The sequence below is a fragment of the Jaculus jaculus genome, chromosome 1 (genome assembly GCF_020740685.1).
Source record: "Jaculus jaculus isolate mJacJac1 chromosome 1, mJacJac1.mat.Y.cur, whole genome shotgun sequence".
NCBI classification, from domain to species: domain Eukaryota; kingdom Metazoa; phylum Chordata; class Mammalia; order Rodentia; family Dipodidae; genus Jaculus; species Jaculus jaculus.
In genome coordinates this window covers 274,621,297-274,645,372 of record NC_059102.1, presented here as the reverse complement: position 1 = coordinate 274,645,372, position 24,076 = coordinate 274,621,297, and the positions used below count along the sequence as shown (strand labels likewise).

The window sequence follows — 24,076 nt, the reverse complement described above, 5'->3', positions numbered from 1 at the left end:
GCCAGGGCTTCCCGCCTCTGCAAACGAACTCCAGACGCGTGCGCCCCCTTGTGCATCTGGCTAACGTGGGACCTGGGGAACCGAGCCTCGAACCGGGGTCCTTAGGCTTCACAGGCAAGCGCTTAACCGCTAAGCCATCTCTCCAGCCCTTTTTTTAAAATTTTTTATTTAATTTATTTATTTATTTAAGAGTGACAGAGAGAGAAAGAGGCAGATAGAGACAGACAGAGAATGGGCATGCCAGGGCTTCCAGCCACCACAAATGAACTCCAGACGCGTGCGCCCCCTTGTGCATCTGGCTAACGTGGGTCCTGGGGAATTGAGCCTTGAACCGGGGTCCTTAGGCTTCACAGGCAAGCGCTTAACCGCTAAGCCATTTCTTCAGCCCTGCTTCTTGAGTTTTAATGATTAAACTAGAGGCTTTGTAGCCTAGGGGGTCTGAACCCAACTTATGGAATCAGACCTTTATTCAGTGTGAGATCTTGTCAAATCAGAGTCACTTAATCTTTCTGGACTTCATTGCTAAATGACCTAACATACCATACAATAAATTGTTTTTATTATAATGAAAATTTTATGGTTTTATTATATTAAAGTCATTGTTTGGTAATATTAATAAATGTTATCTAGACCTCATTTCTGTCTAGACTTAAAATTGAAATGGATTTATCCTAGAAATTGCTTTAGTTTAGATCTTTGTGCTGCTAGTTTTTATGATTTTACCTTTTCTCATAATGGCCTTAGTGACATCTAGGTGGGTGGGGGTGGTGTGTGGTTGTGTCTTATTTCTGAACTAAGGCATTTGGTGATCATATAGTCTAGAAATATGTTTCTATTAGTTGATTGGTTTTAATTAGTCTAAGGCACACTTGGAAAGAAATATTTAAGTCAGTTTTTTTGTTTCTTTTTGCTGCTGCCCCCTATCCCCTACCCCCATAGAATTCTGAGTAGCTTGAGTCTTAGAAAACTGATGGTGGGACACAACCACATCCACATCCTTCCAGCGTTAGTGGAGCACATTCCCTTGGAGGCACTGGATGTCCAACATAATGCTCTCTCCAGGCTGCCAGACACCCTCTTCTCCAAGGCCTTAAAGTGAGTACTGGAGGATGTTTTCCTCAGAAGAATGGAATCGATTCCTCAACAAGCTGACTTCTCCCTGAAGTGATCTCTGTGTTGACAGTTTACTGGACACTCCAGTTGTAGGTGGACACTTGGTTGTAATTTTTTTTAATCTTATTTATATTTGAGAGAAAATGGCAGGGGGTGGGCAGTTAGACAGGGAATGGGTGCGCTAGAGCCTTCAGCTGCTGCAAACAAACTCCAGAAGCATGAACCACCATGTGCATCTGGCTTACATGGGTCCTGGGAATTGAACCTGGGTCTTTAAACTTTTAGCGCCTTAGCCACTAAGCCATCCCTCCACCCCAGTTGTAATTTTTATGAATGGAAATACAGCAGTGTTTTACAGTTAGTAACCCTGAAAGTTGAAGTAACTCTAATATTTAAAAATGTGTTGTATCTGACTTCAAATAGGTTGGGAAAGTTCAGGCTTTCATGTCAGAAAATGAATATAGTTAGTGATGTATAGAGCATACATTACAGTATATCCATGTAGAGCTGCCTTGAATTTTCATCTTTGCATTGAGGAAAAAAAAAAGGCACACCACTGTAGTCATTTAAATTCAAGCTTTATCAAGTTATCTTCGAGTTATATTCTTTTGATTTCTAGAGCTTTCTTTTGTTACCTACTTAGAAAACTGTATTTAAAAGCAGTATCCTTCCACAAGGTGTTGTTTGCCATCTCATTGTATTAACAAGTATGGCCTGGAGAGGTGGCTTAGCAGTTAAGGCCTAAGGAACCATGTTCGTCTCTTCAGGTCCCATGTAAGCCAGACACACAAAGTGATGCAAGCCTGTGTGGTTGCACATGCGCACAAAGTGGCACAAACATCTGGAGTTCGATTGCAGTAGCTGGAGGTCCTGGCATGCCTATTATCTCTCTCTCTTGCTCTCACTCACATAAAAAAAAAAGAACAACAAGTATGTCTTCCTATTTTAAGACTCATAGGTTGACCTAATGCGCATGTCACCTTTAAAGGAAAACTAGACATTTTTGTTTCTATGTGGTTCTAGAGACATACTAGGCAAGTGAGTAGCACATAATAACCACTGAGTCATATGCCCAGCCCAAGAAAACTAGGTTGGTTTGCTTGTTGAGTTGCCTTGCGGTCTCATGTAGTCCAGGCTTGATTTGAACTGTGCAGCAGAGGATAACTATGAATTTCTCCTCCTGCCTCTCCAGTGCAGAGAATTACAGATATGCATTACCATGCCCAGTTTTACGTGGTGCTGGGGATTGAACCCAGGACCTCATATATGCTAAACAGGTACTTTTCTTAGTCCATAGTTTTTAGTGAGATTCTTCTACAATATAAAGAAGGCAATATTGTCTTCCATTTAGAAATGGGGAAAATAGAGATAAACTATAGTAATGTAATATAGGGCTGCAGGAGATACACAAAAAGCATTTAAGTCTACAGATGCTTTGTTCTCTGGTTTGCAGCTTATGTATCTTTTTATAAATTTAATTTTTATTAACATTTTCCATGATTATAAAAAAAAATCCCATGGTAATACCCCCCCCCACTTTCCCCTTTGAAATTCCATTCTCCATCATATAGCTTATGTATCTTTTAATGTGTAATATGCTTAGTTGTATAGTCTTCAGAATAAAATCTTTGGGAAGTCTAAAGCTATTAGAGGGAAATTTTCTACTGGGAAAGTTTCTATGGAGTCTTGAAGTAACAAGTGGTGTAAAAAAGTGGTGTATTTAGTACTAATGACTGTCAGAATATAATTGGCCTTCAGCCTTAGAGTCCATATCAAATTACTTAGCTAAGAAAAAATTTCAACTTATTTACTTCTTTCTTTAGAACAGTTTTGGGACAAAGACCAACAGACACCCTTATTCTTAACAAGTTTAAAAGCTAATTAGGATGCTGGGGAAATAGCTGTTCAAGGATAAAGACCTGAGAGGTCCTGAGACCACTTGAGTTCAATTCCCAGAACCCATGTAAATACTTGGATGTGGCCACACATACCTTAACCCTGGTTCTGCTGGGGTGGAGATACCTTTTGGCTGACTGAAAAAAACAGTAGCTCTAGGTTCAGTGAGACTATCTCAAGTAGATAAGGCATCTGAGTGATAGAGGAAGCTACTTATCACTCTCCTCAGGCCTGGCCTCTGCTCATGTGCTCATGGGGTGTCTGCATCTGCACACACATGTGCATGTGCTATATTCATATACACCACATCACACATGCTACATACTCATGCCAAAAATTAAAATTTAAAGCTAATTAGAATTAAATTAAAATTAAAGCTAATCACACAACATGCAGATTTAAAAACCTTAAGTTTAAGAGAATGTTCTATGTACACTAGGCCCTCTACTTGACAAGTTTTTACATCTTATCATGTTTTACTTATTAGATTGTTAAAGATTAAATTGAATAGCAAGACTCATTACTGACAGAGATGTGTGTTGGATTCTTTTGTGGAAGTACAGTTTGCATTTGATCTTAGCCAAAGTGCTGAGGGGCAGTGAGGTACAATTGTTATACTGGACCTAAGTTAGACAGTATATTTTTAAAAATTCTTAAAATATATATTCCATGGCTTATGTTTCTAGGACTCTACCCTAGAGAAATAATTGGATAAGATCCCAAGGATACTTATTTCAGTGTTTATAATAGCATATGTTTGGAGATGCAAATAGCCTATATATCCATTATTAAGATTATGCTTGTGGGATTGGCTAAAGAAGTAATGAGGTATTTAAACCAGACACAAAATTTTGAAGTGCATCTTCATAGTTCAGATATATGTGAAGATAGTACTCAACAATGTCCTTTCAGTATAAACACAGATGGATGTGAATGCAGGTACTACAGAAGTCTGGGAAAATAGCCATACCTGTATTCTTTCCTCGGCTTGCATTCATTAAATAAGAACTTCGGGTTGCATAGAGACAGAGAAAACTGCCTGTATGTGGTTATTCTTGACTTCGGGAGCTTAGAATGTCAGCATTCCATGCTGAGAGTTCCTGTTGGTTTCTCCTTAAAAAGGTAGTGAATACTAAGGGAATGATGCTCTGCTTGTGTTTTGTCAGTCTCAGATACTTGAATGCATCTGCAAACAGCCTAGAGTCTTTGCCTTCCACCTGCACTGGGGAGGAGAGTCTGAGTGTGCTGCAGCTGCTGTATCTGACCAACAACCTCCTGACAGATCAGTGCATACCTGTCTTGATTGGGCACCCACATCTACGGATCTTGCACCTTGCAAGCAACCAGCTACAGACCTTTCCTGCAAGGTGAATGAAAGCAAAATGTGATCATTTGAGAGTATAACATGATAAGCTTCTGCTGCCATGGCTCCCCCTTCATGATGAACTGTTCCCTCAGTTGTGAGCCAAAATAGACCCTTCCTTCCTTAAAAATAGAAAATAATATAAGTGAATTCTACATTCAAGTATAGCTATCTATGACACTTCTGATACACTGATGCTGTGATTGCACTAGTTCAATGGGGTCATCTCATCTTGATAGCTTATACTCAGTTAAGTATTAATAGCCAGAGAAATTACATTTAGAATATATTTAATTTTTAGTTCTAATTATTTAACAGTGATCTGAGATTGTTCAATCTAGAAAAGTATGAGCTTATGAGATAAATTTTAAAATATCTGACTATACAGTTCCCTTTTTTTGTCATCACTGTTATGACAAAATGCTATTGAGTCTATTAATTATATATGTATGACAAGGGCTGTGTGACAGTTGTAGTCTCTGTCTTCAAGGAACATAAAGTAAAATTGGGGAACTAGACAGTTGTCTGTGCAGGTGACAAATACAAGCTGTTAAAGAATTACACAGGTTGCTAGCTGTACTGCATAGAGCTTGGGGGAGTGGGGTTAGATCTGGAGGAAGAGCTGATTATGGTTACCTAGGCTCCATCTGTAAAAAGACATAAGAGAGATAGTTTATACAGTCAAAAATTTTAAGCCATAGCAGTGGAGAAATAAATAACTTTCAAAATACATTTGATTAAAACTTTTTTAATACCAGGAAAAATCCATCATTAAAATCTACCAGTAAAAATAATATGTTCTTTCAGTTTTTTTTTTAGATTAGAAAAGTAATGGGCTTCGTAATGTCATCTTCATAAGTGTCAGTATACTTTGTTCTCATTAGTTCCCCTCCCCTGCTGTCCTCTAAAAATATCATTTTCAAACACTAAGAACATGATATAATGACAATTAATATAATTTGAGTGAAATTATATGTCATATAAACTTACATAATATTTGGGGTTGAGAAAATGGCATATTGGTTAAAGGCATTTGCCTGCAAAGCCGAAGGACCTAGGTTCAATACCCAGAACCCATGTAAGCCAGATGCACAAGGTGGCACATAGTCTGGAGTTTGTTTGCAATGGCTGGAGGCCCTGGCACACCCATTCTTTCTCTCTCCCCCTCCTCCTTTTTCTCAGTCTCAAATAAAAATAAATAAAATATTTTTAAAAAGATGTGGGTATTATGTTTCTGCTTACAACTCAAAAGAATATAGGCTAAGAATAGTGTACCAGAAAAGTATGAGGGTTGGACATGAGAACACATTTAAAATAAACTTAAAAACTAACTTATAAGACAATATAACACCTTTTTTTTTTCTTTTTTGAGACAGACTCTCACTGGCCTTAAATTCACAATCCTCCTGTTTTAGCCCAGCAAGTGCTGAGGTCACAGGCATATGCCACCACACCTAACTTTAAAGACAGAATGCTATCTACCAAAATGTCATCAGAGCTTACTTCTATAGTTGGATTAAGTTTTTTCCCTGTATTTGTCTTTATTAAGTACATATGTATTTATCATGTGTTATTTCTTATAATACAAAGAATTTTTTTTTTTTTCAAGGTAGAGTCTGGCTCTGGCTCAGGCTGACTTGGAATTCACTATGTAGTCTCAGGGTAGCCTCAAACACATGGCGATCCTCCTACCTTTTCCTCCCAAGTGCTGGGATTAGAGGCGTGCGCCACCATGCCTGGCCAATGAAAATTTTCTAAGCTTATTAAAAAGTATGAATTTTATAGCAGTATAAATGATTTGTGATCTTGTGAGAATGATAATATGTAAGATATTTATTTGAGAATCTTGTTAGGAAATTTGACAAAATCATAATAGTAATTCTTTTAGATTACTAGTATTATTGATTTATTTTCAAGTGTTTCCCATGACTATTACTTTTATAATGTTTTAAATCAATAAATCAAAAGAATTTAGAGTGATTTGTAGTACAAATGAGGATGCTGGACTGACAATCTATTTTGTTTAACATGTAGAAAGTTCTGCTGTGGAGAAGAGTGAAGTGCATTACTAGCCTGCTATACCCGTGGTGGTCCCAAGTGCAGTGCCATGTGTACAGCTAGAACTTTTGACAAGTGCTTAGTGGAGATGAATTGTTATGGGCTGGTAACTGTAGTGTCTGGGGAAGTAGCTTCGTAGATAAAGCTGTGTAAGTGTGAGTATCTGAGGTCAGATCCCTAGACCCCACATAAAAGCTGGAAGCTGTGGCAGACCTCTGTAATCCCATCACCTCTATAGTGAGATAGGAGCAATAAGAGAACCTGCTTCAAAACAAAGTAGAAGGCTAGGACTGACCTGAAATTGTCTTCTGACCTCTGCATGTGTGCCATGGCATGTATGTACCCACACTCATGCACATAAACATACACACACATATCATATACCAAAAAAGTTTAAAATTGAAAGAAATCTTAGTAATGAATTGGTACAACTTCTTCATTTTATGGTTGAAACAGTCAAGGTCTATTGATATTTACTTATCCAGTAATTTTTAGCTAGCTGGTGATGAAACAAGAACTAGCACTATTCATTCAGCCTTAGGCCAGTACTTCCTATAAATCAGACAAGATGTTCATGCCCAGAGCAAGGGCAGTACCAGCCTTGAAACACACGAATGCTGACGAGCAGATCAGGCAGAGAAGTAGCAGGCTCAGGCACGTTGGGAAGCCATTGCCTGGCTGGTATCTGATTATTTCCTTCTCATTGGGGTCCTTTGCAGAAGACAAGGTTTCCCTTTCCTGACTCTGGCTGCTATGAAATAGCAAGTGCTTGGCAGCTGCTCTTTTTTGATGGCAGTATGATATTTTGGTGTTTCTTTTTCAGCAAACTAAATAAATTGGAGCAGTTAGAAGAACTGAATCTAAGTGGGAACAAGCTTAAAACCATTCCCACAACCATAGCAAACTGCAAAAGACTACATACCCTTGTTGCACACTCCAACAATATCAGCATTTTCCCGGAAATACTGCAGCTGCCTCACATCCAGGTACCTTTATGTACTTGCCTGAGAACCTAATGGTAGAATAGCAGGAGTATGAGTGAGATATCTCTTATAAGGAAGATGAAAGGAGTGTGAATGAGACTGTTCTACCCATCAATATGTTCTCCTCATCCTAATTTTTCTTCCTAATCAGTAAGGTTTGTTGACAGTCCCACTGCTTTCTGACAGCCCCCAATCTGATAGTGTTCTCTCCTTCCTTACATTTTGCCTGAAATGGCCTAAGCAAAGCCCAGATCCTATACTTAGTTCTTTCCAGCACTCTTCACTTTTCACTCCAGGGTCCCATGGTGTGCATTCTCCTACTTCAACTACAGGTGGTCCTTGATTATTGTTGGCTGCAGAGCATTGACAAAACTAGTTTTTAAGCACTATGACTAGAAAACATCTTGTCTTTTCAGCTTTGTTAGCATTACAATTACCCATGAGTACAGCTGAGTTCCTCCTTTCCTTCAGAGATTATGAAGGGATATTAGTCTCTTCTCCTGTGATCATCTTAGGAGCTGAGTATGCTTAAATAATTCCTGGGAAGAAATTAAGTTCCTCTTTGAAGCTTTGAAGATACAGTAGATCGAGTATTTAGGAGTAGAAAATGAATCATGATGTATTTTCTTCTGATTTCTCTATTTCTTCTCAGTTTGTAGATCTAAGTTGCAATGACTTGACAGAAATATTAATTCCAGAAGCCCTGCCTGCTACTTTACAAGACCTTGATTTGACTGGAAATACAAATCTAGTTCTGGAACACAAAACACTGGATATGTTTAGGTAAGGAAAAAATTGAAATTGAGCTCATATATGTTCCATCCATATGTAAATCTGTTTTAGAACTGTGGAGATCTCTGTTAGTGGGAGAATAAATGAATTGATTCATAATATCCCTAGACTTGTCTTTGATTCAGTTTTGAATACTGAAGTTGCCACATGGCTACCACCCAGCCATACATTAAATTATTTTACATGGCAGATACAGGTACATTAGGTGGCACAGGTCACATGACATTTAAAAAATATTTATTTTATTTATTAGAGAGAGAGAAAGAGGCAAATCGATACATAGAGAGAGAGAGAATGGGCGCTCCAGGGCCTTCAGCCACTATAAACAAACTTCAGATGCATGCTCCACCTTGTGCATCTGGCTTACATGGGTCCTGGGGAATTGAACCTGGGTCCTTAGGCTTCACAGGCAAACACCTTAACCACTAAGCCATCTCTCCAGCCCACATTATGACATTTAAGTGAGAATCCAAATATAGTGTTCCAAGATTTCATTGTATTGCAATACTTAAAATAAGTACACAGTTGGCTGGAACTTAGAAGGCTTTGTTGTACATTCATTGTAATGGTATTTGGCTTTTATTTATTTTTCCTACTCCTTTCCTTTCTCCTACGTTTGAGCCACAGATTCGTCATAATGCTTTCATTCAGTCTCTCTGGAAAATGTATCTTAGTCTGTCAAGAGATTATTTTATAAAATCATTTGTTGGAATTGTTCTTGTAAAATATAGAAGAGAATATGGTTTAATCTCCCCTTCTTAACCTCCAACAGCCATATTACAACCCTGAAAATTGATCAGAAACCTTTGCCAACCACAGATTCTACCATTACATCCACCTTCTGGAGCCATGGATTGGCTGAGATGGCAGGGCAGAGAAATAAGTAAGTATGCAGTCCCTGGAGATTGAGAAAGAAAAAAGTTAGTCCCTAGCATCTGAGGACTGCCCTGATGCTCACAGCTAGATGGTGATGTCCTTTCTCACAAAGGCACATCACTGTACTTCATCCTCAGATAAGGTCCAAGGCAAAGTAAAGTAAAACAAACAAACAACAAAAAAAAAAAAACCCCAATGTGTAGTGTGCCCCCCACACACCCCTCTACTCCCCAGCTCTCAAAGCTTCCTCTTCATGTTAATCTTCCTTCCCTGTGAATAAGATTTATTGAGAAGCCCAGCTATGTAAGAACTTTGCTTTCTGACAACCCCAATCTGGTATGATTCTCCCCTTCCTTAGACTATTCCCCAAATGGCCCAGTTAAGGCCCATATCCCATACTGTGTTCTTTTCTTTCTTTCTTTCTTTTTTTTTTTTTTTTTGGTTTTTCGAGGTAGGGTCTCACTTTGGCCCAGGCTGAGCTGGAATAGTCTCAGGGTGGCCTCGAACTCACGGTGATCCTCCTACCTCTGCCTCCTGAGTGCTGGGATTAAAGGCGTGCGCCACCACGCCCGGCAATACTGTGTTCTTTTCAACACCCTCTTCCCTATACATCCCAAGGTTCCATGGTATGTGCAGTTCCTCTTATTGCAAGAAGAATAAACATAACTTCAACCACTGGTGTGTCTTGGTGGTTGTTGGCTGAAATACATTGACAAAACTACTTAATTACTGTGACTAGAAGACATCTCTTTTCAGCCTTTGTAGCATTACAAAGCTGCTATATTCTTCCCTTGAATATGGCTGAATTCCCCCTTTTCTTAGGATGCCAGTGCTTTCTGATGTTGCCAAATTACCTGATCCAGAGACTACATCCTGTGTAGATTGATTGACCACTGTACTCCTCCACCTTCACTTAAGACTTTAGAAGAATGTTACCAAAGAATAATATCTTATCAGTAAGTTTTTTTGTTGATTGTGTTTCTTGTCTTCCTCTTTCAGGCTATGTGTGTCTGCCCTAGCTATGGATAACTTTGCAGAGGGGGTAGGAGCTGTGTATGGCATGTTTGATGGGGACCGAAATGAGGAGCTTCCTCGCCTTCTGCAGTGTACCATGGCAGATGTGCTTTTGGAAGAGGTGCAACAGTCAATGAATGACACGGTTTTCATGGCCAACACCTTCTTGGTGTCTCACAGGTAAGCAGGTGGGTGGAATAATCCCTAACTCTGCTCTACTTTCGGAAAGTAAATCTCTAACATAGGACAAATCAGAAGGTTGTGGCTTCTGCACCATCATTCTGTCAGGATCACCAGTGGAAGAGGGAAGGACACAATGACTGCCTCTCTATAAAGAATTTGTGGAGTGATCTGCCTTCTGTCTTGTACCCAAAGATGCTGAGGATCTAGGAAGGACAAACAGTAGAAAGGGTGTATGGGGACAAGAGACAGTGATGGGAGGTAGTTATGCTCAAAATACATTATAGCCATATATAAAGATCTTTTTAAAAAAGTTTATGCTAGGGCTAGAGAGATGGCTCAGCGGCTAATATGCTTGCCTGCAAAGACAAATGACCCAGATTCAGCTCCCTACTACCTATGTAAAGTCAGATGCACGGAGTGGCACATGCATCTGGAGTTTGTTTGCAGTGGCCAGAGGCCCTGGCATGCCCATTCTCTCTCTCTCTCTCTCTCTCTCTCTCTCTCTCTCTGTCTGTCTGTCTTCTCCCTCCCTCTCTGCTTGCAAATAAATAAATAATTTTTTAAAAAGTTTATGCTAAAAAAGCCAGGTATGGTGGTGCACGCCTTTAATTCCAGAATTTAGGCAGAGGTAGGAGGATTGCCGTGAGTTCAATGCCACCCTCAGACTACATAGTGAATTCCAGGTCAGCCTGGGCTAGAGTGAGACCCTACATTGAAAAGCCAAAAAAAAAAAAAAAAAAAAAAAGTTTATGCTAAAGGTTATGTGTTGGTTCATTTATGGGATGAAGGTGGTATATACTTTCAAAAACTTCATATCTAAACTTGAAAATATCTTAGTAGCTAGAGGAGCATCTTCCATATCAGGTAGGTGTGAGGTATGGAGAGGTGGAAAATTGGAATAGTAAGGCTGAGGTGGAGCATCCTACAAAGAGCTGCAGCTGATTGTATCTGTCATAAAACAAAGCAATATGTTGGGAAATCCATTCATCAGTAGAGTTGAACTGGAGATGACAAAATAAAGGTTTGGGGAAAGGGAACTTAGTTTGTGAAGCTTCTCTAAGAGCCAGATACCGTGCCACACAGTTTTCGTCCTCTTTCAAAATGAGCCAAACAAGTAGGTAATGTACTGGAGAAATGTATTAGAGAAATAATTTGCTGTGGTTTTATTGCAAGTAAATGCAAAGCTGGAGTTGGACTACATTCTTTTGGATGTGGAGCATTGTCTCCAAGTGCAGACAGATAGTTGCCATGTGTGCAGAGAAAATACAAGGAGAGTCATGGTCCTTCCCCCAAGGAATTTACTACCTGGCTGCATCTCAGCATTTTTCCAGGGTTACTAGACACATGTTAGAATGTAGAGTCATGAGCCAACCCCTTATGCACAGAATCAGAAGCTCTTGGGCCAGAGCCCGGCAGTCTTTTTTTGAGGTAGGGTTTCACTCTAGTCCAGGTTGACCTGGAACTCACTATGTAGTCTCAGGGTGGCCTCAAACTCATGGTGATTCTCCTACCTCTGCCTCCCAATAGCTGGGATTAAAGGCATGCACCACCACATCCAGCTCCGGCAGTCTTTTAACAATGATCAGGATTCTGGTTGATTCTAATATGCTAAAGAAACCCCTGAATTACAAAGTCTAATCACACACAGAAGCCATGAAGAAAAATGGCCTTGAACTATTCACACACTGCCTTAAGATCTCTTTTCTTTTTTTCTTTTTTTTTTTCGAGGTATGGTCTCACTCTAGTCCAGGTTGACCTGGAATTCACTATATAGTCTCAGGGTGGCCTCAAACTCATGGAGATCCTCCTACTTCTGCCTCCAAGTGCTGGGATTAAAGGCATGCGCCACCACGCCTGGCTATATTTTTTTTTTTTAAATGAGAGAGAGAGAGAGAATTGGCATGCCAGGGACTCCAGCCACTGCAATCAAACTCTAGACGCATATGCTACCTTGTGAGCATGTGCGACCTTGCACTTGAGTTACCTTGTATGTCTGGGATCTGAAGAGTCAAACATGAGTCCTTCGGCTTTGCAGGAAGTGCCTTAATCACTAAGCCATCTCTCCAGCCAAGATCTCTTCTCTTAACTAGCTAAAAGTTCTAGGCTAAACTCTTGTCCGTACTACCCATAATAAGAGTTTGCCTACAGGTGAACAAGTGTGAACCTGGCTCATGATGAGTGTGAAGGACCATTTCTTTTCTTCTCAAACAAGTTGCCATATTTTCATTTTCTTTTCTTTCTATACAGAAAATTAGGAATGGCCGGCCAGAAGCTGGGCTGTTCTGCTCTCCTGTGCTACATCCGCCCTGACACTGCCGATCCAACAAGTAGTTTTAGCTTGACTGTGGCCAATGTTGGCACATGCCAAGCAGTTCTGTGCCGAGGTGGGAAGCCAGTTCCTCTCTCTAAAGTCTTCAGCCTGGAACAGGACCAAGAGGAAGCTCAGAGAGTGAAGGACCAAAAAGCCATCATAACAGAGGTGTGTCCCCCTCACCAAATCTAGTAAAGACTGCTTGGTATAAAGGCTGGGAAGACCCATTTTTCTTCCTTCCTAGATAAATGTTCAATTTATATGCTTTTAGTAGTAATACTAAAAGTAAATATATAGAATAGTTAGTAACTAACAAAGAACAAAAGCAAAATTAATTAGAAATGAAAATCTATAATTCGTGATTGTGTGTGCATAGCTAGCAAATAAAATGAATGTTATCTTCCTCTTAGTTTCCAGCTCATCAGGGTTTGTTACTCCAAACAGAAGAAAGAGCTCCATAGTTTAGCATACCCATTTTAAGATGCAAAACCTCAGATTATTTTTTTTCTGTCCATTCTGCATGTAACTCATTATACTGTAATGGTCTTTTCTTTGTAATGAAGCATCAGGTAGCTTCTATCTTATCGCTTATCTCTCCCTACCCCTTTACTTTTAGAAATTAGTGTAACTTTTTGCTTCATAAGAGAAATTAGTAGTTATATGTGAACTTTGTTTACTGCAAAGTATAATTCTATTTAGATCTCTTGCATGTCCCTTTTAAATCAGATTCCTTTTTTTCTTGGAGCTTTAAGAGAGTGGTTTGCATATTTTAGAAATATCATTTATTAGATACATGTCTTGCTAATATTTTTTTCATAGTTCAGTGCATACCTTTACATTCTCCTAACACTGTCTTTAGAGAATTTTGATTGTAATGAAATTATATGCTTGTCAGTCTTTTTCTTCTCATGGTGCTAAATTTAAAAACTCATTGCCAAACCCAAGGTCACTCATTTTTGTGTCTGTTACGTGCTAAAAGCTATGTAGCTTTGGGCTCTGCATTTAGATCTATGGTCCATTTGAGTTAATTTTTTTTTTTTTTTTGAGGCAGAGACTTAACTCTAGCCCAGGCTAACATGGAACTCACTTTTTAGCCCTAGGCTGGACTTACAGTGATCTTCCTACCCCAGCCTCTTGAGTGCTGGGACCAAAGGTGTGCGCCACCACTCCTGCCTATATTTTGAGCTAATTCTTGTGAAAAGTGTAAGCTCTTTGTCTTGATATGTTTTGTTTTACTGTTGTTGGTGGTTCTTTTTTTTTTTTTGCTTGTGTGTCATTGTTTTAGTGTCTCTCTCTCTCTCTCTCTCTCTTTTTTTTTTTAATAAGCAAACAGAAGACTGTCCTCCTCCATTCTATTCCTTTTGCTCCTTTGTCAGAAGTCTGTTGTGTATATTTGTGTGGGTCCACTTCTTGGCTGTATACTATCATCTTAGATTCCACCCAAGGAGTAAATACACAGCCAGTGTGTCATTATAATGTGGTTGATACTATAGCAAATCTGGAATTACAGTACATTATTTTGGGGCAGGGGAGCTATGCATAGGTTTTATTCTAAAGTATTAGAATGAGTAGTGCTGAGTGATAATCTGCCTTTTGAACCAAATATTCAAATTTTTCATTATTAAATTGTTTTAATATAATATATGAGAAGACAACATCCAAGATTTCAAAGGAAATCACCTTCCAGACAAGGAGGAGAAGTACATTCAGTCAAAATAAATGGAAGATAAAAGCCAGTGTTTTATTTGACCAATTTGTTTTTATAGATAATGCTTATATTTTTCCCAAGGGGTTCTAAACAAGTAGTAAATGTTTTTATGTTTATTTTAACCACAAACATTGATGTTTGTCTATTATTTGCTAAGTGTCTTATAATTTTGGTTTTAGTAGTACCAACATGAAAGAATGGCTTTTGTTTCCTTTTTACAGATGAAGAAAATGAAGTTTACAGTTTGTGACACATTTTCATAAATGAAAATCAAATTTTAAGTTAAAGAGCAGCTGTAACTGTAAAACTAATTGGTGATTTAAGAGCTTTTTTTTTTTCTTGAAGAGAAATCAACACAAGAAGTGTCTAAGCCAGGCGTGGTGGCACACGCCTTTAATCCCACCACTAGGGAGACAGAGATAAGAGGATCACCGTGAGTTCCAGGCCATCCTGAGAATACATAGTGAATTCCAGGTCAGCCTGAGCCAGAGTGAGACCCTACCTCAAAAAACAAAACCAAAAAAAAAGCAAAACAAACAAACAAAAAGAAGTGTCTAGTATATATGACTATCTGTAACCTGCAACCAGGTCAGTCCTCCAGTCCTGATCTGATCGGCTGCTCCTTCTTACCGTCCCCACAGAGCAGGCGCTGCAGGTCTCCAACACTCCCTTTCCAGGCTCAATGCGATTATTGAGTGCTTCAGCTACCAGGATTTTGTCTTATCTGTAGAAAAATCTTTTGTCCTTAAGTGAGAAATCTTTTCTCTTTTAGGGTTTACATTAAGCATGTTTATCAACTTTTCACAAGCCATCCCTGACTTTCAGGAAATGGAATGAAAATGGCAGATTTATCAGTGAAGATCCTCAGTCTTTTAGAAAAGGACCCTCTATTCTTCTGAGGCACCACATCAGGGTGGTCACTGCAAAGCCCACATTACCTTCCCCTCCCTCAACTAACAAAACCAATTTTGAGGAATCAGGTCCCCACAGGTCTCTGATTTTAAGGAATTAAATCTGTGTTGATGGTGGAAGAGGATATAAAAATGAATTTTGAGTTTTCCTATACCATAAAGTATTTTTGCCAAGGTGTGTCAACAGAGGAATCATTTTCAGGGACCCATCTATGAGTTTTGGCCTCTCTAAAAAGTACTAGTGTTTGAGAATTAATGACAGCTCTGCTTACTGTTTTGTTTTTGTAAACATGTTTCTCTACTTAAGGGAATGTTGAGGTCTGCCCTTTTTGTTAGAGTCAACATCTTTTGAGGTGGCCCTGCATATTAATCAGTTTTAATTGGATTGAACCTAGTTCTGTCATCTGTTTGGTGTAATAACCACGTGGTATTTGGTTGTTTTTAAATTTTCTACATTAGGGGCTTGGAGAGATGGCTCAGCGGTTAGGGCACTTACCTGCAAAATCTTAGCCTGAGTTCTATTCCCCAGTACCCATGTAAAGCCAGATGTACAGTGGCACATGGCTTCTGGAATTTATTTACAGTGGCTGAAGACCCTGGCACACCCATTTTCTCTCTCTCCTCTCTGCATGCCCATTTTCTCTCTGCTTGCAAGTAAATACATAAAAAATTAAAAATTCTCTATATTGGGACTGAGGAAATATCCTAGTAGGTAAAAATACAAGCATGAGGACACAATTTTGATCCCAGAAAACACATAAAATGCTAGGTGCTATGGTGCATGAATGCCTATAATCTCTGTGCTGGGAAGGTAGGGTAGGAGGGTCCCTGGGGCTCACTGGCCAGCTAGACTAACCTAATAGGTGAGCTCCAAGCCCACTGAAAGACCTTGTCTCAAAAAGAGGTAGATAACATCCCTAAGGATAACATGTGAGTTTGTCTCTGGTCTCCCCATGTATTTGCAACACATGTGCACCTCTGCACACAAAACTGAAAATAAATAAAATTCTCTACATTGATATTTATACTTATCCTAGGAAAAATCATATAACAAATTCTGTCTCTCTTTCTCTGTGTGTGTGTGTGTGTGTGTGTGTGTATGTATGTATGTATGTATGTACACACACACACACACGTTTTTTGAGGTAGGGTCTCACTGTAGCTCAGGCTGACCTGGAATTCATTATGTAGTCTCAGGGTGACCTTGAACTCATGGCAGTCCTCCTACCTCTGCCTCCCAAGTGCTGGGATTGAAAGTGTGTGCCACCGCGCCCAGCATAAATTCTTTTTTATTATAGATCTTCAAACATTGTGATGTAGGAAGATAACAAGTTGCCCTCCATTTTTTACCCCTCAAAATTTGTGTTTTGCTCTTCTCTAGGACAACAAAGTGAATGGGGTCACCTGTTGTACCAGGATGCTGGGCTGTACATACCTCTACCCTTGGATTCTCCCCAAGCCCCACATATCTTCCACTTCACTTACCATTCAAGATGAATTGCTGATTCTGGGAAACAAAGCATTGTGGGAACACTTGTCATATACAGAAGCTGTCAATGCAGTGCGTCATGTACAAGATCCATTAGCAGCTGCTAAGAAGCTGTGCACATTAGCACAGAGCTATGGTTGCCAGGACAATGTAGGGGCAATGGTGGTTTATTTGAACATTGGTGAGGAGGGTTGTACTTGTGAAATGAATGGTCTTACCCTCCCAGGCCCTGTGGGATTTGTTTCAACTGCTACCATCAAGGATGCCCCCAAGCCGACCACTCCTTCCTCTAGCAGTGGGATTGCCTCAGAGTTTAGCAGTGAGATGTCTACCTCTGAGGTAAGCAGTGAAGTGGGCTCCACTGCTTCTGATGAACATAACACTGTGGGCCTGGAGGCTGGCTTGCTTCCAAGGCCAGACAGGCGCTGTAGCCTCCACCCAACACCCACTTCGGGGATTTTCCAGCGCCAGCCTTCCTGTGCGACCTTCTCCAGCAATCAGTCGGACAATGGTCTGGATAGTGATGATGAGCAGCCCGTGGAGGGGGTCATGACCAACGGCAGCAAAGTAGAAGTAGAGGTAGACATCCACTGCTGCCGAGGGAGAGACCTGGAGAGCTCCCTTGCACATGCAGGGAATTCTTCCACCCCATGTCTTGAGGAACATGTCAAAGGGTTGGTTTTGGGGATTCGAAGACAGAACAGTGTGAATAGTGGAATACTTCTACCAGTTAGCAAGGACAAGATGGAGTTACAGAAGTCTCCCTCCACTTCCTGTCTGTATGGAAAGAAACTCTCCAATGGCTCCATTGTGCCCCTAGAGGACAGCCTGAACCTCATTGAAGTGGCCACAGAAGCACCTAAGAGGAAAACTGGCTATTTTGCAGCCCCCACTCAGCTGGAACCCGAGGATCAGTTTGTTGTACCTCGTGACCTGGAAGAAGAAGTGAAGGAGCAAATGAAACAGCACCAAGAGAGCAGGCCTGAGCCCGAGCCCAGCGAAGAGGATCGGACTGAGCCCCCAGAGGAGTTTGACACAGCACTGTAATTCAGCTTCAAGTGGGCACAGCATGAGGGAGGGCTATGTGGTATTGGGGAAGGGACCTTCTGGGGCACTTTGCCCCAACGATTCTAAACATAGATGTGTGGGGTAGCATTTTGAGCCAAAAAAAAAAAAAAAAAAAGGTGAGTACTATCAGGGTCTGGCTCTGGATGAGCTAGTACTACCATCAGTGTTAAGTTTTGCATTGAACCTGCATTGGAATTCCCAGTTACTGGGAAGAAAGCAGGTGTTCTGTATCAGTCCTGCCACCTGCCATTAACCCTTTCTCTCCTAGGACCATTTGAGAATTTGCCTGCCTGGGCAGGAAAGGGACTATGTCTGTGGAGGAAATAACTGAAGGTTGATTTCCTTTACTAATTGCTGCTGATGGAGCTCTGTGACAGAAATCACCTCTCTCAGACTAACTAGTGGGGTGTGATATGACTAGTCACATGGCTTTTCCTTCTTCTCTACGAGAATACAGCCTATCAAAATGATGTTTATTGGAGATATAGAACCAAACAGGTAATTTATGTATGTAATGTAATGAGAGCACTTTTCATTGACTGTGAACTTTTTAATTTTGAATCTGCACTCGAGCCAATCTTCTTAGAGGCAGCCCTACTCCTTCGTCCATATGTAGAGGTAATTGGATGTTGGCATCTTCCCTAAGGGTACTTGGAAGGGCCCTGGTAATTAATAGAGCTGTTGGTGTTAGACTATGAAAGCTACTGAGAAACTTGGGGTGTAGATAGGGCAGAAGAAATTTCTGGGGACAGAGGTGGGGAAGGAGTGAGAACTAACACTACAACTAAATCAGAACAAATTGGTCCCTGCTAGAAGTGGTGACCGCAGGAGAGCACAAAACTGATACTTGGGGATTGGCCTCTTTCCCTAACATGTGGTAGAGATGGTAGTCAGCCTCTTGACAGGGCCAAGGCTGGCACTCTTGGTGTTTTCAGTCACCTTGAATTACAGCAGATGACTACAGCAGATGGAGGCTGGCTGGAAAAAGATACGTGATCAGAGCTCACAGGTTAGACTTGCTCCTTTTTTTCTGAGCAGAGAATGAGTTTTCTAGAATTTTTGAAGGGAATTGAACACTCACTCTGTAATGTATGACAGCATACCTTTCTGAACACTGCGCGTTCACCTCATATGGTTTCAGAGTACTTGGCTCCAGACCAGAAAGAGAAAAACTAAGAAATCCCTAAGCTTACAGAAAACCTGTATTTTTTTTTTTTTTTTGCGCATTCCACATACTCTAGCAAATTTAAATGCCTTCCTTATCTCTGTTGCTTTTTCTAGTAGAAGATTTACTTAGGAAAATTAATCTCTGTATATTCATACAGATTTTTACCATTGCTTGATTTTACTCAATGGGGAATGTGTATTTATTAGAACATTTTATAGCTAAAAAGAAAATGTTGGAACAATTTTGCATTTGCTTTGTCTGACAAAAATAGTTAAATATAAAGTTGAAAGCTTATATTTATTCCTTTATGCTTTGAGAGGAAGTTTTTGTCCAAAGCAATATTTAAAAACCAGATGACCTGTCTACAAGCTGTCCCTTCATCTTCTCAGAGGCCCTATGCCCATGTGCACTTGTCAGTGGGGTACGAGTTTAGGGGTTCTGTATCATTCCAATGGCTGCGAACTTAAGTCCTCAAATTATTAGGAACACTTGACTTCTTTTGGCTACTGAAAAATGATAGAACTCAGGTCTTTGATTTGACATGGAGAACATAGTGGATCATACAAAGTTTAGGTGCTGTTAGAAAGATGGTAAATAGTGTGTCACCACCTTATTTTTATATGAGAAAATTTTGAAAAATGAAGACGAAGGCAAACACAAGATGATACTGATGGGTGATGTAAAACATCTTCCTACTCAGCAGAATCTTAAGAGTTATAGAATAGTGATATTGTCTACAAATCAAAGTTATTTTGGAGAAATACCACTTTAATAGTATAGTCTTAGAAAAACTGTCCTGTATCTGTGAACCTTTTTCTTGTCTTCTATTTGTGTCCCACCCTACTTATTAGAGCACCTCCAAACCCAGTTCTGAAATGACCTTGCCAAAAGCAAATACATTTACTGTTTGGTTAACAGAAATGAAATTCCAAATGTACTTTTGTACGTTAAAAGTTATTTTCATGAATCATTAGGTTGTGTTGAGAACCTCTATATAGGCTAAACCAAACTGATTATTATTTTTACAATTGTTTTTCATGTCCTTCTGTATTAATGCAGAGGATACATAGACCATAATCCATCTCCCAAAATTATAAATACCTCTTCTGATTATGAGGTAGCTTGCAGATGTTTTGTTATCTGAGTAGGTTGTCAGTAAAGCCTGATTATCTGTCTCCAGGTGAATGTGATCCTTCCTCTTCCCCTACCTTTAACAAGGGGGTGTGTTCACCAGTTGGGCAGAGTACAGATGACCCCTAACTGAGAGATTCTGTTCTGTCTCCTTCTTGGGTCTCTGCCTGTACCTCCCATTTCATAGAGATTGCCTGAGGTTAGGTGGGATGGTTTAGTGGCACACACCTATAAATCCCTGCACTTGGGAAGATCTGGAATTCAAGGTTATCCTCAGCTGTATAGTGAGTTCAAGGCAAGTTTGGCCTATATAAGACCCTATCTCAAAAGAAAAAAGAAAAAGAGAAAGAGAAAGACTTTCCAAATACTCCTGGTTATGGGTGCAGTGCAAGAATCCCACAGGGAAAGGAAAAAATGTGGCTTGCCAGACAAGGTATTCTTATTTTATCCAAATGGATTGAATATATATCTGAACAATTGAATGTTGATAAGACATAAAGTTAAAATGCTACTATAGAATCAGTTCATTAAATAAACCACTCCTGAGACAAGTGAGGGCTTGATTATGCTACTGTAGAGTATATGTGTGCAATAGGGCAGTGAACTCATTTTCCTGGTATACAGAAGCACTGAAGGAAGCAGTTTGGTAATCACTGGGTGCTATTACAGTTGTTTGTAGTGAGTGCTATTTTGCAGGAGATGGAGCCAGTTAGTTTTGGCTGATCTACTGACCCAAACAATGCCCTTCTTTCCGTGTAGACCTTCAGCAAAAGTAGGTACTTGGAAGCCACAGGCTCACCTTCTCTATCTATTCAATAATTATTAGTGAAGAGACCTCCATAAGGGAGCATTTGGCTGTTACCAATAAATGTACCAGTTACTGAAGAATCAGTCTCCAAGCCATTTGGTGATGTCTGCAGCATCACTGTAGAACTTTCTTATGTCACTTTTCACTTTCCTTTGGGAAGCCTTTAAGGCACCCCAATCATAGAGGCAAGTTAATCTTTTTCTCCAGTTAGTGACTTTGCCCCATGGTTGGGTAATTAATTCCTAGACTGAGAAAACCAGCTACAGTCAAACCTGCTCTGTTCCCTCATTTGGTGATCAGCCAATCAGCATAAGCTCCTTGTATTCTAAATCCACACACCTCTCCCAGATGCTATAGAGTTTTCTCTCACTGTTGCCAACGGACACCATCCAAACAGTGGGCTCATATCTTATGGTTTTGTGCAATCATTGTCGTATTGTAGTCCTAAGACTCATTATAGTGTATTTTTGATATTTTTGAAATGTGTTAAATTTTTTAATTCAATAATATGAGCCAGAGCATGTTGCAGCAAATCTATTGTTTGTAAAAAAAAAAAACCAATAACAACAATAAATAATAAAACGGAATATCTTTTTCATGCCTTTGTTTTAAAATGGAATGCTTGTTATTTTATAGCTGCTTTATTTTAGCATGGTGCTATACTTTCCAGTAACATGCAGAATTAGGTTCTTTACTAAAAATATGTTTAGGGCTTTCTGCTTTTTTGACTTTAGGGGGCAAAAACAATAAAAAACACATAATACATTTTATGACAATATGAAGTTGTGAGCTAAAGCAAAAATAAATAATTTTGATCACTTTTCTACTAGTCAGCTTTGTGTCACTATAACAAAATATTGGGCAGACTATTGTACCTTTACCTTGCTGGGACAAAACACCTGACCAAAAATAGCTGATGGGAGGAAAAGGGTGTTTTTTGGCTTACAGTCTCAAGTAGAAATTTCAGCATGACAGGGAAAGGATGGTAGAGCAGAGGCTGGACATCACTTTCCAAAGCAGCTGGCAGAAAGAGGAGAGGGTGCTGAGCTTTCGCAAGGGGGCAGCTGAGCTCAGACATGCCTAAAACCCATCCTGAGGACCAAACATTGAAAATACATAAGTATTTGGGGAACATCTGATTCAAACGGCAAACACAACACTTAGGTACTGAGTTTTATTTAGCTCACAATTTTGAAGCCTTATTTGGAAGTTCTAATAGGGGAGTGCAGCTACGTGTATACCCTTGACTATTGGGGAAGATCACCCTGTTGGATAGAGCAGCTTTTGGAGAGAGAAACATGGAGCTGCGAGGAGGAAAAAGATGCCTGCTTAGCCAGGAAGATCAACCTAATCACTCCTGTTATTGAAAGGGGGATAGATGTTATAACCATCTCCTTCTGCCTTCAGCTCCTAGCTGATAGTTGTGAAAGTTCAAGGACACGGCTCTGACATCAGCACCATTCTTGATGCATCACAGCATGGTGGATAGCAGTGGTGGTTTCAAAGAGTTCTACCTCAGGTAGGACCTGCCAAGGAGTCCTGTGAGAAATACCACTCAAGGGCATGTTCTTAAGGACCTCTCCCACTAAGCCCCATGTGCCAGAGGTCCTACCATCTCCCAAGAGCACCACTCTGTAGACCAAAGCTTTAGTCATAATGGACCCTTTGAGGATACTAAGACCACACCCAAACCATTGCACTTTTTCCCCCTGAAATAGCTATAAAGATTATTAACCTAATAAACAAAATTTTCTTTGGTTTATATTTAAGGAAATTTCAGCTTGGTTCTGGGGGAGCGAAAATATCAGCAGTCTTACCTAGCTGTGGACCATATGTGCTCCAACACTGACCTCTTAGGCAAGGTGTGCTCATGAGCATAATAGTGGCATAACATACAGGGATAACCAACCACTTTCTGATTGGGGTTGAGGCCCACTCCACAGAAAGAAATTCATGCCTGGTACAAAAGCCTATGGAAATCATAGGCCCTAGAGGGACACTTACTACTATTGTTTTGCTAAATGGATAGATTGTCAAATTGCCTTCTAAATATTTAAGTTTATACTTATATACAGATTAGTGCTTCTGTCAGCCTCAATCACAAAAGTTTCTTTTTGTTGTAGCTACAAGTTAATGCAGAAATACATAGCTGGTCAAAGTGCTGAGAATAAATGACATTGGTGTTCTAAGATCTGAATGGTACCTCTATATCACCAAGGTTCAGGGAGCATTAGAGAAGAGGGTGCAGACAGAATGGAAAGGCAGAGAATAGGGAGAATGCTTCTTCTGGACATTTCATGCCAGTTCATTAATGAACTCAAGCAGGATCTCCTGCATAAGAGTAAACCTGTCAGCTCTCCATCATGAATGGGAGAGGGAGTTGTTCTGCAGTGATGTAGCCTCTGGTAAGTTGTCCATACCCCAGTAAATAATCTGCCCCATCCTCATGAAAGCAACTCTTAACTCTGTGAGTAGTAAAAGACAACAAACAGGATTGGAGAGATGACTCAGTGTTTAAGGTGTGTGCCTGCAAAGCCTAATGACCTGAGTTTGATTCCCCAGTACCCACGTAAAGCCAGATGCACAAAGTGGTGCATACATCTAGAGTTCATTTACAGTGGCTGGAGGCCCTGGTGCTCCCAGTCTCTCCCTGCCTCCCTCCCTCCTTGCAAATATATAAAATATTTTTTAAAAAGAGAGAGAAAGATGCTTAGTATGAGTAAACAGGGGTTAGGAGGATAATGGAGTAAACATGGTTAAAATATATACATGTTTAAAATTGTAGAAAAAAAAATAGAAGAGTTCTGAGATGTGAGCCCTAAATCTTTTGAAAAATTTTTTATTAAAAACATCTATACTTACAACAAATCATGATAACTCCTTTCTCCACTTCCCCCTTCACACCTCCACTCTCCATCATATTCCCTCCCTCTCTCTGTTAGTGTCTCTTTTATTTTGATGTCATTGTCTTCTTTTCCTATTATGAGGGTCTTGTGAAGGTATTGCTAGGAACTGCGAGTCATGGATATCAAGGTCAGTTTTTATCTGGACAATTGCATTGTAAGGATTGGTACCCTTCCTTTGGCCTTTGCATTCTTTCTGCCACCTCTTCTGCAATGTGCCCTGAGCCTTCGAGGGTGTGATAGAGATGTCTCAGTGCTGGACACTCCTGTCACTTCTTCTCAGCACTATGTTGCCTTTTGG

The 24,076-nt window shown here is 40.0% G+C and overlaps 1 protein-coding gene across 1 annotated transcript in view; it reads left to right on the top strand.

The window, feature by feature from the left end:
• The window catches only part of Phlpp2 (PH domain and leucine rich repeat protein phosphatase 2), a 109,581-nt gene extending 87,887 nt beyond the window's left edge, over positions 1 to 21,694 (top strand). The window contains exons 12-19 of the mRNA XM_045151569.1: positions 940 to 1,095; positions 4,176 to 4,376; positions 7,254 to 7,416; positions 8,066 to 8,196; positions 8,978 to 9,088; positions 10,081 to 10,275; positions 12,526 to 12,757; positions 16,590 to 21,694. Coding sequence (XP_045007504.1) covers positions 940 to 1,095; positions 4,176 to 4,376; positions 7,254 to 7,416; positions 8,066 to 8,196; positions 8,978 to 9,088; positions 10,081 to 10,275; positions 12,526 to 12,757; positions 16,590 to 17,744 — 2,344 coding nt within the window. The 3' untranslated portion in view covers positions 17,745 to 21,694. The remainder of the gene's footprint in view (positions 1 to 939; positions 1,096 to 4,175; positions 4,377 to 7,253; positions 7,417 to 8,065; positions 8,197 to 8,977; positions 9,089 to 10,080; positions 10,276 to 12,525; positions 12,758 to 16,589) is intronic.
• The last annotated feature ends 2,382 nt before the right edge of the window (positions 21,695 to 24,076 follow it).